The sequence below is a fragment of the Oryzias latipes genome, chromosome 6 (assembly GCF_002234675.1).
Source record: "Oryzias latipes chromosome 6, ASM223467v1".
Lineage (NCBI taxonomy): Eukaryota > Metazoa > Chordata > Actinopteri > Beloniformes > Adrianichthyidae > Oryzias > Oryzias latipes.
This window is the reverse complement of record NC_019864.2, coordinates 14,410,770-14,427,313: the sequence shown is the minus strand read 5'-3', so window position 1 is coordinate 14,427,313 and position 16,544 is coordinate 14,410,770. Positions and strand designations below refer to the sequence as shown.

General features: G+C 39.0%; 2 protein-coding genes across 3 annotated transcripts in view; one reads left to right on the top strand and one right to left on the bottom strand.

The window, feature by feature from the left end:
- The first annotated feature begins 9 nt into the window (after positions 1-9).
- pik3c2g (phosphatidylinositol-4-phosphate 3-kinase catalytic subunit type 2 gamma) lies at positions 10-16,267 on the top strand. 2 transcript variants are annotated; one of them, XM_011475965.3, is made up of 33 exons: positions 10-98; positions 446-865; positions 940-1,019; positions 1,454-1,611; positions 2,216-2,330; positions 2,468-2,579; positions 2,903-2,973; positions 3,110-3,173; positions 3,241-3,366; positions 4,612-4,642; positions 5,324-5,504; positions 5,611-5,733; positions 5,905-6,033; positions 6,131-6,245; positions 6,320-6,453; positions 6,530-6,718; positions 7,357-7,450; positions 8,237-8,331; positions 8,717-8,897; positions 8,969-9,076; positions 10,607-10,699; positions 10,798-10,927; positions 11,001-11,137; positions 11,218-11,387; positions 11,481-11,637; positions 11,715-11,824; positions 11,898-12,066; positions 12,514-12,632; positions 12,700-12,796; positions 12,875-12,938; positions 13,011-13,090; positions 13,212-13,337; positions 14,210-16,267. In XM_011475965.3, the coding sequence occupies exons 2-33, from the start codon at positions 515-517 to the stop codon at positions 14,372-14,374; spliced, it is 4,074 nt and encodes a 1,357-aa protein (XP_011474267.1). In that variant the 5' UTR covers positions 10-98; positions 446-514; the 3' UTR covers positions 14,375-16,267. The 2 variants fall into 2 exon arrangements, 1 of the variants encoding a protein (XP_011474267.1); XR_908881.2 differs by lacking the exons at positions 13,011-13,090; positions 13,212-13,337; positions 14,210-16,267 and having other exon boundaries at positions 12,558-12,632; positions 12,875-12,933.
- The window catches only part of LOC101167285 (1-phosphatidylinositol 4,5-bisphosphate phosphodiesterase zeta-1), a 17,305-nt gene continuing 16,873 nt past the window's right edge, over positions 16,113-16,544 (bottom strand). Inside the window, exon 12 of the mRNA XM_020703925.2 lies at positions 16,113-16,472. Within this exon, the coding sequence (XP_020559584.2) occupies positions 16,390-16,472 (83 nt within the window). The 3' untranslated portion in view covers positions 16,113-16,389. The remainder of the gene's footprint in view (positions 16,473-16,544) is intronic.

Below are 16,544 nucleotides of genomic sequence, written 5' to 3'. Positions count from 1 at the left end.
TCAGAAGCTGGGCTGTACAGGTCTGACTTGTTCAGCCTGGGCTCATTGAAAGTTTCCCCTTCATACAGAATGGTGGTGTGGGGAGCAGAGCTGTGATGGTAAGCTTTAAACAAATATTTTTGGAAACTATTGATGCCAGAATTTAAGACTAATCTGTTGTCAGGAGTACATGCTTGTCTGTGAAAGGCTTTGGAGGCCAAACACGTTTGCTACATTTCTGTTAAGTTTGCACAGGTTGTGTAAAAAGTAAGCATTTTTAGCTGTAGTGCTGAGATAATAACAAAGATGAAGCTGCTTGTCACGTCCTTTTCAGAGGTAGAAGCACTTTGCTTTCATTTTGGTGGCAGTTGAAAGTTTGTTAATTATTAGACCATTGTAAACGACTGACATGCTCCAACACTGCAACTGAATCACTGCATTTCTTTCTTTTCATTCCATGGTCAAGTGCCTTCTATAAAGTGTTTTTGAAAAGACAGCGGTGGAGACTTCAGACCAGATGGTTTACTAAAAGCTCATGGATCCCTTCATGAGACACAATGGCGTCCTGCAGAGACAGAACACAACAGATTTTCCTGCTGCAGGTTACCAAGAGCAGCCTTTTGGCTATGCCGTGATGCCTCCAGATGAAGCTAACCCTCAAGGATATATTTGGAATACTGAACATCAGGGAAATGGCCCTCCACCACGTCCACCCAAAAATGTTAGGACTCGATTTCTCAGTGATCCCATGGGAGCAGAACCTGTGCCACCTCCCATTCCCCCCAGGACAAGACCGCAACAAATCCACAACAGGAGGATGTCTTTGGACACCGTCTCTACACCAGCAAACAGACTAATGCGTTCCCACACACAAGTGGAGAGTCAAGTGAGTACCAGTGCATGAAGTTTCTCACTGCAGACTGTTCAAGCGGTTATAATATTCCCTAATCCTAATCTTAGGATCCATGGGCCATCATCTTAAATAACTGTCCAGAGGGCAGCACTAAGGATCTGGCAGTGTTTTGCAGCACAACATCCCAGTAAGGCAAAGAACAAAACACATTGCAAAAACAAAATCTTTAAGTAAAAATTCTCTTATTTCAAGAATAACTTTCTTATTTTGCAAGAAAAACAATCATATCAAGAATGTTATACAAGAGCAAAAATATCTTATTTTAATGAAAAAGTCTTTTATCGACTGGAATATTTTTTCTTAAAATAAGATCATTTTTGTTAAGACCATTTTTCGTACTTCATGTAAATGAAATCTGCCAATGAATTAAGAAATTTAGATTTTTTTTTCTGAGGGAGCCTGTTTTTGCAGAACCTTTTTTTTTTTATTGTTTACATCTATTAAGTTTAAGTCAATGTGATGTAATCTTTCAAAATAACTCAGTTCCAGTTTTTGACAGGCATGTTTCTCGTAAATGAATTCTTGTTTTCTGGCCAGGCTGGTAATTTGTCATTCTTACAGGCTGAAGTCACAGTACAAGCACACAAACTTTGATCAGAACTCTGGTGTGGTGTGGGGCCGACTGGCACAAATCCACCCCTCCCTTCTCAACAAGGTGGAGGTGGAGGTCACTGTATCCAACGAGGAGGACAACCACCAGCTTCCCCTCCCCACAGAGGGTAAAAAAAACTTCAAAATAATCAGTGACTATGGAAAGCACTTTGCTTATCCTTTAAATTTCAAAACAATAAAAATGCCATTCAGTCTTGAATAAGCACATTATTTTAGTTTGCTCACACATCCTCCTAAAAAAAATTAAATGACTTCATAAAACCTTAAATATTAATGGTTAATTTTTTATACATTTTTTATACATTTACATTTTATATATTTTTTTACTTATTTTTACATTGATTTTAAAATTAATCAAAAATTATTTTAATAATTACTTTTCAATGGCTTTTGATTTTAAAATGTATTAATTCTAGTTAAATATTCACAATTCAACTAGGAAAATACGCATTAACAATAATGAACATAAATGGCTTTTAAAAAAAACTTCTGCTTTTTTTGTGTTTAAAAAATGTCACTAAATACACTATATGTGTGTGTATATATATATATATATATGTATATATATATATATACATATACTCTCATATATGTAAATATGTATAGTGTATGTATAATATACTTTTATTTTGTGAGTTTCTATTTTTAAGTGAGCAGTTGTAATAAATTAAAACAAAGTTGCCTGACTCTGATTTCTATTATTTTATTCAGCAAACAAGCCAGTACAGCAGCTAATTGATGAAATTTTGGAGCTGCTTGACCTTGACCCCAGCAGAGCCGGGGAATATGTTCTAAAGTTTTGCGACTCAGAGGAGTATCTGAAAAAGTGAGTGTGTCTTTCTTTCGTCACTGCTGCAGATCTTGAAATTCTGGATCCATTTTACTGTCAGTCGTGATCCTTGTTTCCGTCAGAGACACGCAGCTGAAGTTGCATCACAAATCTGTCTCCCTCTGCCTCCGCAGTGTTGAATTACTCTCTGTGCATGAGAAAGTACAGATGTGCCACAAGCTGAAACAGGTGATCCACCTGCGGCTCATCCATGGCGGCAGGCTGAAACGCCATCTGGTCAGAAATGTGAGTGGGTTCAAATTCCTCCAGGTCACCATACAGCAAACAGGGTTGGCCTTATCTCCACTCATGAAGCCCTGTTGTCACAAGCGGTGTTGTCAACATGAGGGATATTGTAGTTGTAAAAACACCCAGAGTCCTCGACTTTGTTCTGTTTACACTCACTGACGCAACTGCTGGCATTTAGCAAAGAGTTAACTGCATATGGAAAAACTGCACAAGAAAAGCTTTTTTCATCCTAAACCCTAGAGAGTAAAATTATTAAATACATGAGATGCTAATATATTTAGCAGCCTACGTTTTATTTTTATTTTTGTTTGTGTTGTAAGGCTGAAGATGACAGCACAGAATGTCACCTGTACCCATTCCTGAACTCTGTTACTGTCTACAACATCTCCAGGTAGGATTATGACTCACCCTCATGCTTGCCTATTGAATAGTCTCAGTTTACTTGGCATTGAGTTATAGGTAGAACTCATAACTCACTGGTTCACTTCCATGTGTTCATATGTGTTTAATCAGTCTGCGTTTTGCAGGGTCAACATGCAGGAGGTGCTCAACAGCTATAGCAAAGAAGTGGCAGAGCTCATGAAAAGTCAGGTTAGTGGACAAATCAAACTAATAAAAACTTCCTTCCCAAACGATTCTCATCTGGTCACGTCTGCAGTCTCAGCAGAAAATCAATGATGTTGTGACAAGAGTTCGTACAATCACGAATCTGCTGTTTGGACTCACAAGTCAAGAACTGGAAGAAGCCATTGGCCGGCTCAACCGAACCAACCTCAAAACTATGGTATGACATCACATCCTCCCTTTTTAGCTTTCTGCTGTTTTGCATTCATAAAAAAGTGTATTTTTTATTAAACAGAACTGTGGAAAAAAAGCAAAACAAAATCTGAACGCATTTCTCTCAGTTGTACTATTAGTGATTGAAAAGGCATAAAAAAGAAGAAAATAGTTCTTAACTGACACTATTTTACCAGAATTTTTTAATGCTTAAATTTTAAGAAAATACAAAATCAAAAAAGAGAGCAACTAAACAATTATATACTGACTCTTTCCCAAACAAAATGGGTATCATGGAAAAGTGTTTTCATTTTCATAATTTCACTCAGAAATTAAACTTTCATAGAATATAAACTCACAGCCCAATCTTAACTTGATTTATGTATGTATTGATTGAATTGATTTAAGTTTTCTTGTTGTTTTTTTAACATAAAGCTCATAAAACCCTCAAAAACAGGATTTTATAAAATTAGAATACTGTGGAGAAATCACCATTTACTTCTCAGAGCTAAGATTACATTAAATTCATTGATATAAAATATTTTTAAAATTATATGTCCATCTTTAATACTTGTTTGGGAATCCCTTTGCCTTAATAACTGCTTCAATACGCCACAGCATTGATTCAATCCGCTTGTGGCACTGTGTGGGAGTTTTGGATGCCCAGGTTTTCTCAATGCCAGCTCTTCGTTCTTTATGGTCTTGTGCCCCTCATTTTAAGGCCAGTCAAGCACCGTGATGACACGGGCATCAAACCAGGTTTTGGTGTTTCTGGAGGTATATGGGCAGGAGCCAGGTGAAATCTGCAGTCCATCCAGATCCTCAGCAGAATGAATCTGAGTCCTCCAGAACATTCTGGTAGAGAGCTGCAGTGACTTTGGATTGAAGAAAACAGTTAGCCAACACCGGCGCTGGACATGGCAGCCAAAATCATGACTGGCACTAAAGATTTCACTCTGGACCTCAAGCAAATGGATTATGCTCTTCACCAGTCTCCCTCTAATCCCTTGGACATTGACTCCCAAATGAAAGACAGACTTTCCTTTCATAAGAAAACAGGACCTTGGACCACTGGCCAAAAGCCCAGCCCTTCTTCTTCCTGGCCCAGTAGAGACCTTTCCTCCATTAGCCCAGACTCAGAAGCGGCTTGACCCAAGGAACCCGACAGTTGTGGCCTATCATCTCTTTTAAAGAATATGCTTGTTGTGTGTTTAAATTGCAATGAATTAGTAAACCTGTTTCTGTTTTGCAGAACAATGATGAGATGTTTGAGTGTCAGTCTGGTGAGTAGCAGTAAAAAACATTGTTTATAATGAAGTTTACATCATTTAAATTCTAGATTTTGGTTGGTTAGAATTTTGTTCCAGTTTTTTCTTTTTTTAATTTAAGGAGGCAGTCTCCCTGTCTAAGATAAATCCAAGTCTGCTCTCTTTGGTCAGTTTTTGCCAAATCAAGTCCCGTATCTCAGTTTACATCAAGGAAAGTTCAAAGTTGTGTGAGGTAAATAGCATGGAAGCGATTCAAATACAAAACCGAATCTTTAAAGTTAAAATTAATTTGCTTCTTTTCAAATTTTAGGTCAATTATTTTTTTTAATTGCGTCTTATTTTTCATTAATTTAATTTTTCATCTTATTTAAACAGCTTTAACTTCTAAGAGCAAAAGACATAAAAAGCAACCTGCCATTCTTAAAAAAACTTAGTTTTTTGATCACTATTACAGTTAGTGTTATATTGTTCTGGAGGAACCATCAGACCCCCCCCCCCCCCCCCCCCCATTTTTTTTATTTATTTTTGGCCACTGTTAATTGTGGCTACCCAAAATGAACAAACCAAAAAAAAAATGTTCTTGGGTTCTCCTGGTTTAAAATATTTCCTGTTACACAATGCATTTGTAGAATCCACACGTGTGTCAAGTCTCTAAGAGGAAATGCTTTGTTTGTCTAAACTGCATTTGTGTTTCAGTTACGGTCATGCTCCATGGGGTCCTTCTGAAACTGCTGCAGCTGTATTTTGACAACTTCCAGTCCAACTTTACGGTTCAGCGAATAATCAGCAGCCCGCAAACCTGTGACGTGGACAACAACCAAGAAATTCTGCAGTTCAACATTGTTTCTCTCTATAAGCTGCTCCCCGCCTGGCTGAGGTATGAGTACATTTAGATATTTGCATTCTCCTGTCTGCACTGATCCATGCACACGAACTAACAAGTGTGTGCTACGTGTTTTTATTTTTCCCCCCATGGATTTTAGTTATGACAGCTTTTCCCTTTCCTGTGATTTGCTATATGGAGGAGTTTCAATCTGTGACGCTGCCATCTCTGAAAATATCAGCACTGCTTTGTCATGCAGAAACAAGATCAACTGCAACCGAACGTAAGATTAACCGGGTGAACTAAAATGTATACATACACTAGACAATGCTTTGGTTTTTTACTTTTTTATCATGCAGTCATAGTCACATTAAATAAAGCACAAATAATGAAAACATAAGAGATTTTAAATAGGTAAGTTTAAAAGATCTATTCTGGTATGTGTCATTTCCAGGATGGTCTTTCCTGTTCCCATAAATCAGCTTCCGTATGAATGCATGCTGAGATTTCACGTAAAAGGAGCAAAGAAAGGAAAAACCATGGAGCTTTTAGCCTGGGTTGTTCTACCTCTGTACAGTCACAGGTTTGTTTCATCAGTTTTATCAAGGTAGTTGCTGAATAATTTGCTAAGCTTTTTCAGGTCTCTCTTTGGTTCCTAAGATGTTTTTCTATTCTTTTAGGACTCTTATAAGAGGAACTGTTCTCCTAAGTATGTGCATTTCCCCTGAGTTGCCTTTTTCTCCAAGTCCTGCACTGTCCGACCTCCACAAACAGGCTGAGGGGGTCATACTACAGGTCTGTAGCGCCACACAACTGGTTGACCCATAAACCCCAAATTCACACTCAATTATTTTTCTTCTGTCTTTAAGCTTGAATTTCCAGATCAGTACGAGTGGGTTTATCAGAGACCCGTGGCTCTGCCAGGGTCGATCGAGTTCTCTGAGCCTTGCAACGAAGTTCGAAAGAAAATGCTGCAGATATCAAAGAAGCATTGCCTCTGCTTGTGAGTAAAAGAAGTCTTTTCCAAAGGTTGGAGTTGTGTTGGAGAAAAGAGCTCAAGGTGTTTTCTCCGCTACCAGTCTGACAGAAAACGAGAAGGCTTTCCTGTGGAGCAAACACCACTTGAGTAACAAAGGAAGCACCTTCCTTCACCTGCTGCTGGGCGGTGTGCCCCACTGGCAGCCGAAAGACTTGACAGAAATCTACACGGTGGTTGACAACTGGCCCATCTACCTTCCTGAAGAGGCTCTTTTCCTGCTCACTGACAGGTGGGTCAATAAGTCGTGTGACAAAATCCCTAAAATCAATAAGTCATGTTATATAACATACATGCCATTGTTTTCATCTATTATGACTAAATGCCACGGTAGCTTTAGTTAGATTTATTGCATGTCATTGTTTTATGTGTTGAGACAAGTCTAGCAAAATGGACCAGGAAGTTGCATCATGTGACTTTTTTTATATGGAATATAGTTGGAATGATTTCACATTTGGCTTTGAAATCAGTGTAGCTTCTGATTTATTCACTGACGGCAACTGATCCTGTGATTCCAATATAAGCACGAATGATTGACCCTCCACCACCGTGCTTGATGGTTAAAATGTGAAGGTTTGTCAGGATGCCTATCAAAACACATCTTGTCTTAGAGTGTCCTCCCAGGTGTGTGACAACTGATAGGACTCTAACTTTTATGAAAACCTGTCAAAAAAGGTTTATTTGATCGTAGGTGTGAACTTTATATTATTTCACAAACTGAAACAAGTCCAAAAACGTCAGTTTAAGTGAATAAAAGCTTTGCTTCTCAAAGAAATGAAGCTTAAAATGACACATTTTGCTGTTCCATAAGTTTTATAACCGCAGCTGGACTCAAAAGCAGAGGTTTGTTTACTCCGAATGGTTTTCCAGGATACCTGATGAGACCGTCCGAAAGGCTGCAGTGCACTATTTTCAACAAATACCAGATGGAGAGCTGGAGCTGTTTCTCCCACAGCTGGTTCAGGTGAGAAAACCAAACACAGGGAAAACATTTCATTTGGTCTCAAAGACAAATTGGACTTGGGTCTAGACCACATGTGTCAAACTCAAGACCCGGGGATCAAATGTGGCCCGCCCGCTCGCCATGTAATTTTATGTGGCCCGCGAGAGCATAAAAGTTTTTAATTTCTTAAAATTCATTTTTTTGTAGTTGATGACATATTAATTATGTGTAGCTACTGTTGTAATTATTCAATGTTTGCAGGTATTATGTGTGTATGCAGACAAATTGTTGTTCGTCAAACTATCAGTTGGATGCAAGGCTGTGTGCAGCCCTTTTTTGTAAAATGTTACACCATAATACATGTTCTTTCTAGCTCAGTTTTATGTTATTTTTCTTTATTCACTTGGACAATTTGATCCTTCATTAATGGAGTTATGTGGGTTTTAATAAGTGGACACATTTTAAAAGGATTTATGCTAGAGTAACATCAAACATATGTTTTCAATGCAACTGTAATTGTCACTTAAAAAAGTTATAATTAATAAATATTGAGTAATTCAACATTAAGGAGTAGGTACATTTATTATTCATTACATTTAGTTACATGTATAAGTTACATCTGGCCCTTTGGGGATAACCACTATGATGATGTGGCCCTTGGTGAAAATGAGTTTGACACCCCTAGTCTAGACTGATCAGGGATTCTTAACCCAGGGCTCTAAGGTGCCGCACTTTCTGATAACATCCGTAGAATATGTGGCATGAACTGCAGTTCATCAAGAGGCTGAGTTTCCCTCTGTTCTACAGGCTCTGAAGAATGAGTGGAAGTTGAACTCACCTTTGGTGATGTTGCTCTTGGATAGATCTCTGAAGAACATCAGGATCAGTCATCAGCTTTATTGGTGAGTCGCACATAAAACGACAGCAGTGTAGTAGATTTAGTTTACTCTAAACGTGTTTAGTATGTACAGAATTGAAGCCATTTCTATTTATAAAAATGCTTATACCTTATAATGTTTCTATAAATATCGAACATTTGCTAGTTTTGGTTGTTTTAGAAAATGACTATTCAAAAAATGTAGAACATTTGAGTGTTTTTTTTCATGAATATGGAGTATAAACCTTTTCTGCTTTAATTTGCACAAAAGCTACATAATGCTTTCTGAAACATTTAACATGATGATCTGCAGAAATAATCTTGTGCAACAAAATCTACAAATTTAGGGATTTTCAAATTATTATTTTGAAATCCTAACTAAAACATCAACTGTTTATATGTGTGGACAGGCTCCTGGCAGACGCTCAACATGACCCATACTATCAAAGCTGGTTCAAGAAGATCCAGGCCGCGCTGCGATGCTGCTGTGGTCAGGCAATGAAGAAGGAGCTGGACAATGAAGCTCAGCTGGTCAAGGTGCTCGTACACATGGCTGAAGCAGTGCGCTCTGCTGACAAGACTCAAAGAAAGGTCTGGAATATTAAAATGTTTAGCCTTTATTGAGTCAAAACATATAGCTAAGACAGTTTCTTTGCCTCCAGGGTGTTTTGCACTCGTTAAAGGGGAACATTGACCAATTCTTCAAAGGAGGGATGAGCTGTTGTCTACCACTGGATCCTGCCGTTTGTGTAAAAGGAGTCAATCTGAATGTAAGAAATATCTGCACAGCACATAGTATCCAGAAAAACAGAGCTCATAATGATACGAGCAGCAGTACATGACACATTTTGTCAGTGTTTAGGAAAAACTCTGTCATAATGGATACATATAAACAATATGTTGTTTGACCTTTAAAAATGCACTTAAAAAACTATAATATCATGAAAATGTTCAATGCCTTGTGTTAATTCAAAAACTGAAGCTCACAATTTATATAGGTACACATACATATTGAAATAGGCCTAGCTTATTTTGTAATTTTTATGATTTTGGCTTTTGGGTAATAAAATGAAAAACTAAATTAGGTTTTTCTTAAATTTGAATTCTGGGGGATGTTGGAGTCGCATGGTTTCCATGCCCAATCAAATAATTCACTTATAAAAGCTGCAAAGGTTTCCTGAATCGTTCAATGATCTCTTGGTCTGGGTTTCAACATGTCTTATAAAAGATTGTTGCTGAACAAGTGGATTGTTCATAGAGTGCTGTCCCCAAGAATATTTACAGAAAACTGACAAGAAGGAAAAGACAAAAACTATTCAAGACTGACGGGGAATCATGACATCAAGAGTCACCACGCACATACGAATTCGAGGCATGGGCTAAACACCAGAGGCAATATTAGAAGTGACTCACCTGGACTACATCTTCACATATGAAACAGGTGGAAGTAAAAGGCAGATGCATAGAAACATGCTTCCCAACAGGATAACAGACAAAAAAAAGAACTAAACTGATGTTGAATGTTCCAAAATCGTCTTTTCAGATAAAAGCGTATTTGGCACTTCATTTGAAAATCAAGGTCAGAGGAAGTTTTTTCAGTATAATGTGGAAGTCCACAGTCATTAATGCCATTGCCAGAAAATTCAAGCTGTATACAGATGCTGCTTTTATTTTCTAAAGGTACCAAAGGCTGATTCATTGACTAGTATTACTTTTCTTGATTGGCCAGAAAATGTGCCTGACCTCAACCTGATAGAAAATCTATGGGCTGTTGTCAAGGAAAAGATGAGAAACACCAAACCCAACAATGAAGATGATCTGAAGGCAGCTATCAAAGCGACCTGTGCAGTTTCACAGTCTGATCACCGCCATGCCGCCACGCACTGGTGCTGTGACTCATGCAAAAGGAGTGTTGAGTACATAGAAGTGAACACAGTTTAAAGAAACTTCATTTGTGCTGGAAACCTCCTTTATGTTTGGTCTGATGCGACTTTTTGATGCACTAAACTTTAGATTTTCATCATCTATAGGCACCAAAATTAAAAGAAATAATGGCATAAAATATTAAAATCAGTTTGTAATGATTCTTCAAAAAAATTGAAAAAATAACTGACACAAGACGTTGAACTTTTTCACAAAACGTATTTATTTTTTTAAATTTGTGATTAGTCTGAAGAAAATATTATTATATTTTATCTTAGCTCAAAAGAGGAACGGACACTGTCTGTTCACTTTGTTTAAACATTCAAAATTCACAAGTTGAAAAAGATTTGTGAATGTTTTCCCCTTGTTTCTTTAAGGACTGTAAGTTCTACAGCTCCAATGCCGCTCCTTTGGGGATCTCCTTCATTTGTAATGACCCCCTGGCCAAACAATTCAGTGTCATCTGCAAGGTAAGCTTTTGTTCAGACCTGCTTGTTATCCTTAAGGGGAAATTAAACAACAAAATAGTACAAAGCCGGAGATCTTGTCAGTTTCACGTTTTGTTCAGACAGGAGATGACCTGAATCAGGACATGCTGGTGCTTCAGATAGTCCGTGTGATGGACTCAGTTTGGCTCCAGGAGGGGCTGGATTTGCAAATGATCACTTACAGATGCATCTCCATAGGAAAAGCTCAAGGTAACTGCACACCAACTGCTCACTAAAAAGTATTTTTACATATAGAATAAAATGTAAAAACTGTGGTCGTTAGGGCTGGTTGAAGTGGTTCCCGAAGCAGTGACACTGGCCAAGATTCATCAACAGTGGGGTGTGGGTGGAGCGCTTCGGTACGATTCACTGGAGAAATGGTTTCACATGTTGAACAAAACTCAAGACGGTTATGATGAGGTGAGATCCTCCCTCCTAACTTTTCTGTTTCCTCACATTGGTAAGCTTATCTCACAAACATGCTTGCTGTGTTTTTCCAGGCTGTGATGAACTTCATCCACTCCTGTGCAGGGTGGTGTGTAGCCACCTTCATCCTGGGGATCTGCGATCGCCACAATGACAACATCATGCTGAAAAGCACCGGACACATGTTCCACATTGACTTTGGCAAAATCATGGGAAATGCACAGATGTTTGCAGGATTCAAAAGGCAAATCCCTAAAAAAATACAATTCATTGTTTAATTAAATCCTAAATCAAAATAAAGATGACTCAGCAAAAATCTTCTGTTGTTTAATACCAGGGACCGAACCCCGTTCGTCTTCACATCTGAGATGCAGCACTTCATCACAGGTGGTGGGAAGACTCCTCAGCGGTTTCAGAACTTTGTGGAGCTCTGCTGTAGAGCTTATAACATCATCCGAGGGCGCTCTGCACTGATACTCAGCATGCTGGAGCTGGTAAGGCATTTCAACACCCCAACTGTGGTCTAGCTTCTATCAAAAAACAAGACACGAGTTTGAATTTCTGATTCCAGATGCTCCGGGCAGGAATGCCAGAGCTGAAGGACTCTAAGGATCTGGAGTACATCCAGAACAACCTCAGACCCCATGACACGGACTTGGAAGCCACTGTCTACTTTACAAAGTAGCCGTCACACAAACATGTACACAGTGTTTTGTTAGACTTTTCTTACATGTATTGTGCCCTTATACTGTAGGAAAATCAAGGAGAGTATGGGTTGTGTTGCTGCCAAGTTCAACTTTGTGACACATTTAATGGGACAAAAGAAGACACAAGGGTCGCAGTTCCGGGAGACCGTCTCTGCTCCCAGCAACAACATCCAGGAGGCTGTCATTCAGCGCTTCTCTGTCAAGGGAAAGGACGTGGTGAGGCTGCATGCTGCTCTTTGTGCTGGGGTGATTCCGAAAACGTGGGCCCTGTTGGGCGCTTTTTGTAGCAAGATGTACCTGAGAGACTGCCTGATGCACAGCACAGCTTTATGAAAGGCTCTAATGGCCTTGGGAGCTGACGAAATACTTGGAGATGACAGCACCTTCACACATTTCTGGTCTGTGGAATAACCTTTAAGCACTCAGCTATCACTTGTGGCCTCCAACTCTGCAGTGCTGAAAGTTTCCTGGTGCTGTGAGTTGGTGTTTCAGGTGCAGATTTCTCTGTCAGATCATGGGGATTTTCCTGGTATCCTTAAACCACTCTTGGATTTTCATGAATTGGATTTCATGTTTTCCTCAAACTTGAATACTTGTCAGCTTGTCCCGACCTCTCCCTTCTTTCATTCACTTTGCAACATATTCGTTTCGTGTGAACTGCAGATTTATGAACTGCAAATAAAAATTGACGATGGTTGTCTGACAAGAGAGAAGACATATGGGGATTTTGAGCAGATCCATAAAACCATGCAGAGGCACTTCATAGAATCCCAGCTACCTAAGTAAGTGAAAAAAAGTAACTCTTTCCTCTTAAATTACAGAAACCTAATTTCTTTGTTCTCTCTTTAGGTTTCCTGGATTTTTTCAGATGTCGTTCACTCCACAAAGAAAGATGTATGAGCTTAATAATTACCTAAAGGAGCTTTTTGAGGGACCAGGCAAAGGGGTAGGTGTCTTTCTCTTGTTGCTCCAGCCTGTTTTTATGTCACAGCGTCTCATGTTTTTGTACATTGAAAACCTGCAGGATGAGTACGTGTGCAGACTGTTCCTGGATGGTCCAAAACAGGCAAAGCAAGAGTTGCAAGAAGGTTAAACAGAGCTGGAGATTGATTACTGCAAACACTGAGATGGTTTTGGACTAATCCTGTAACTCTTTTCAGGAGACTGCTCTCAGATCCAGCTGTACATCACCTATGCAGAAAACACGCTGTCAGTGTTGGTGAAACACCTGAGAAACATTGTGAGTGTTATTGTATTGTCATCTTTTACAACAATCAGGGAGGAAAACAGGGTTCTGAAAAAACAGAAAAGCATTTTTAACCAACATCTGTTTACTTCTCTTTTTTTTTTATTTATGGCAGAGACAAACAAATGGCTCCAACCCTGATGTCTATGTGGTCATGCGTCTGAGACCCGACCCTCTGCAGACCTCCAAAAGGAAGACCAAGGTGGTTCGACATAATGACAACCCCACCTTCAATGAAATGGTAACTTTTAGCCCCCCTCCACACGCAACATGTGAATATGTTAAGTTACGCAAACAGGAGTCCAGGTGACTGCACAGATGATCATTTCACATTGCTGCAAAAACTGAATCCAATGCTACGGTCAGATATGCAACTTTAAGATTTTATGCTGCCGCCCAATGTTTTTTTTAAATCATTGGCGGGGTAATGAATGTTGATGGCGACAGTCAGGCATGGATAATGTGACGGGAATTGTGTGGTCGCCGTGAAATAATTTTTTCGAAAAATCTCAGCGGCCACTGCACGGCATGTGAAAATGCGACTGAGCTGCCACCTGCTGAATTTGCTGAAAAACTGGCATGTCGGTCTCATTTTGGGATATATGACCGTAGTCTTAACAAAGTCAAGAGATCCTTGTTTCAAGAAAAATTGTCTTATTTTCTGTCTTGCAAAAAAAGACAATCTTATCAAGAAAGATTTTAAATCACAAAATAATCTTAGTTTGAGAAAATTCGTCTTAGTGACTTTTTTTTCTTAAACTGAGAATTCTTGGCCAGACTATTTTTCATAGGACGATTATTTGCTTATTCAAAGAAAATCTGCCAATGGGGAAAGAATTTTTGGCTTATTTCTATGTGAGTTGTTTTGCAGTCATAACACATTTTGTACAGTACTAAATAAATTTGACAATGCAATCCCCACTAGTACACTTTTATTCCTAGTAGTGACAGCTTTTTTTTTACCTTATAAAATGCAGTAAGTTATATTTGTTTTGCTTTCTGTAAATGCGCATTAAAATAATAGTATTATAGTAGTATTAAGGCCAAATCCTTTCAATACAATGTGTAGTACGTGTATGCTTAAGTGGTCTCATGTCTGTCTTCTCCTCACAGCTGGTGTACAAAAATGTCCCGTTGATGTATGGGATGGTGCTTGATGTGAAGGTGAAGAATAAGAAGCAAAAGAATAGGAGGCTTCTGGCTGAAGCCATAATCAAACTTGAGAGGGAACTTCTCGACGAGGAAAGATGGTTTATTCTTGAGGATGGAGCAAATTGATCCTGGTGCACTGCAGGGATTCTGCCAGCAGGGGGAGCCACCACACTGAATGGACAGATCCATCCATACAGATGTGAACACAAGGTCAAAACAAGTCAGCCAACTAACTGTGCAAGTTCTCCAACTTATAAAGATGAAAGAGGCATATCATGGAAATCATAGATACGCTGAGACAAATTTAGAAAAAAGAAGTCCATAGTTATCACATTGTCTATTTTTTCTTAAAGAATTTAGCTGCAAATTATGGTGGAAAATCAGTATTTGGTCAATTTTCAAGATTTCGTCTTTATTACTTGAAGTGTTTCTTAAGTAACCACTTCTTCACAGTGTGTTCAGGATCATTGTCATGCTAAAAGTCTCAGCCATGTTTCATTATTAACGCCCTTGCTGATGGAAAGAGGTTTTCACTCAAAATCTCACGATACATGGCCCCATTCATTCTTTCCTTAACACAGATCAGTCATCCCAGCCCCCTTGCAGAAAACCAGCCCCAAAGCATGATGGGAGTTTAGAGTGTGGCTGTTTAAAGATGTGCACATGTGTCTTTTATACAGATGACATTAACACAGGTAACAAGGAGGGTAGAAGAGCTTCTTAAAGAAGAAGAATCAGGTCTGTTAGAGACAGAAATCTTGCTTGTTTGTTGGTGGCCAAATACTTAGTTTGCTGAGGAATGTAACAATTATATACATTTTTTAAAATCCTACATTTTGACTTTAGTCCTCTTTCATCATTTTAAGTAGGAGAACGTGCAAAATAAAAGGTTGACTGAATACCTTTTCACCCCAACGTAAATATCTACTTAACATTAGGAATTATGCACTTTACATAAAAATACAAACCTGTATTGTCTTCTTTTGACATTCAGTTTTCTGTCAGTGTACTGTAAAAAAACAATGTGTTTCTCATCTGACAGACACAAGTGTTTACTTTGTGAAGGAACTTTTAACCTTTGTTATTTAAATATCTTTTAAATGTAGATTTTATCTGGTGAGCATGAAGAAAAATGTTTGCACTTTGATTTGATCTCCAGCTGTAACCTTGAGCAGCAGACAGATATTTGATGTGACAGACTAGGGAGGAGGTGATGTTTTAGAGCTGCTTGCATGCTACCTGCAAAGCCTGGGTGTGTTTTTCCTTCAGGCTGTGTGAACTGAAGCTCCTTGACCAGTGGAATTAGAAAAAGAAACAGGGGCCAGAGTGTGCGAAGATAAGTCGGCGGCTCTGACCCGAGGGGCCGATTCGACGGTCCCCTCTTCATTTTGTCGTCTCATCCATCAGTGGCATTCAAACACAGTTGTGCTCAAGCATGCACAAACATGTAAAGACAGACAAGCAACATGAATTTAAAAAAATAAGGCATCTACACACGCTCACCGTTTCTAGGCCAAACCAAGTCTTCATGTTATCTTAATTCCAGAGCGCCCTGACAGGCCTGCTGACCCGTACTTTCCTTCTCCTCATTCAAAGGAATTTAGTGATGAACGAGGATAGAAATAGACTTCTCTGGACTGGATTTGGTTTAATAATGTATACCTCTCTAGAGGCTATTTTTGTTATTCCCTGATGGGGTTTATCCAGGGAAATGAGAATGGAAGCAAATCCTGGTCCGCATTTGATGACTGCATTCATCAGTTTTCAAGGCTCCACCTGAGATGATTGTGAAAGATTTTATTTGGTTGACCAACATTAAGTAAAAGCTTCAGGAATTGTGTCATTTATTAAACCTGTGATCCTGTTTTTTTTTTGCTCTTGGTCTCAGTTACTGAAGAACTGCAAGCAGAGAAATGTTTCAGTTTCTGGGTAATCTTTCCTCTGCACTTCAGGCAGTAAAACAACCAAAAAAATCCCAAACGTATGTCTATTTTTTGACAATAAAATGGTATTTATATCAGAGAAACTGGTTCTGTATGATTTATTTATCTGTGTTGCTGCTGGATCAGCCGCATTTCTCTATTGGGGAGCAGGGAGTTGATGTGTGTTTGTGTGTGCGAGACAGATATCGAGGGCCGTTTTCAGGAATACCAGACAAAGATGAAGAGGGAAGCTGGATCCAGGCTGCATCCGTCTCGAGACCGGAGAGGCACCCAGCGGTAGCCTAGAGGTGGAGAAGAAAGGGAGCCGTGATAAGAAATGCATACGTTTGCAGCACACAGAAGTATTGTATAGA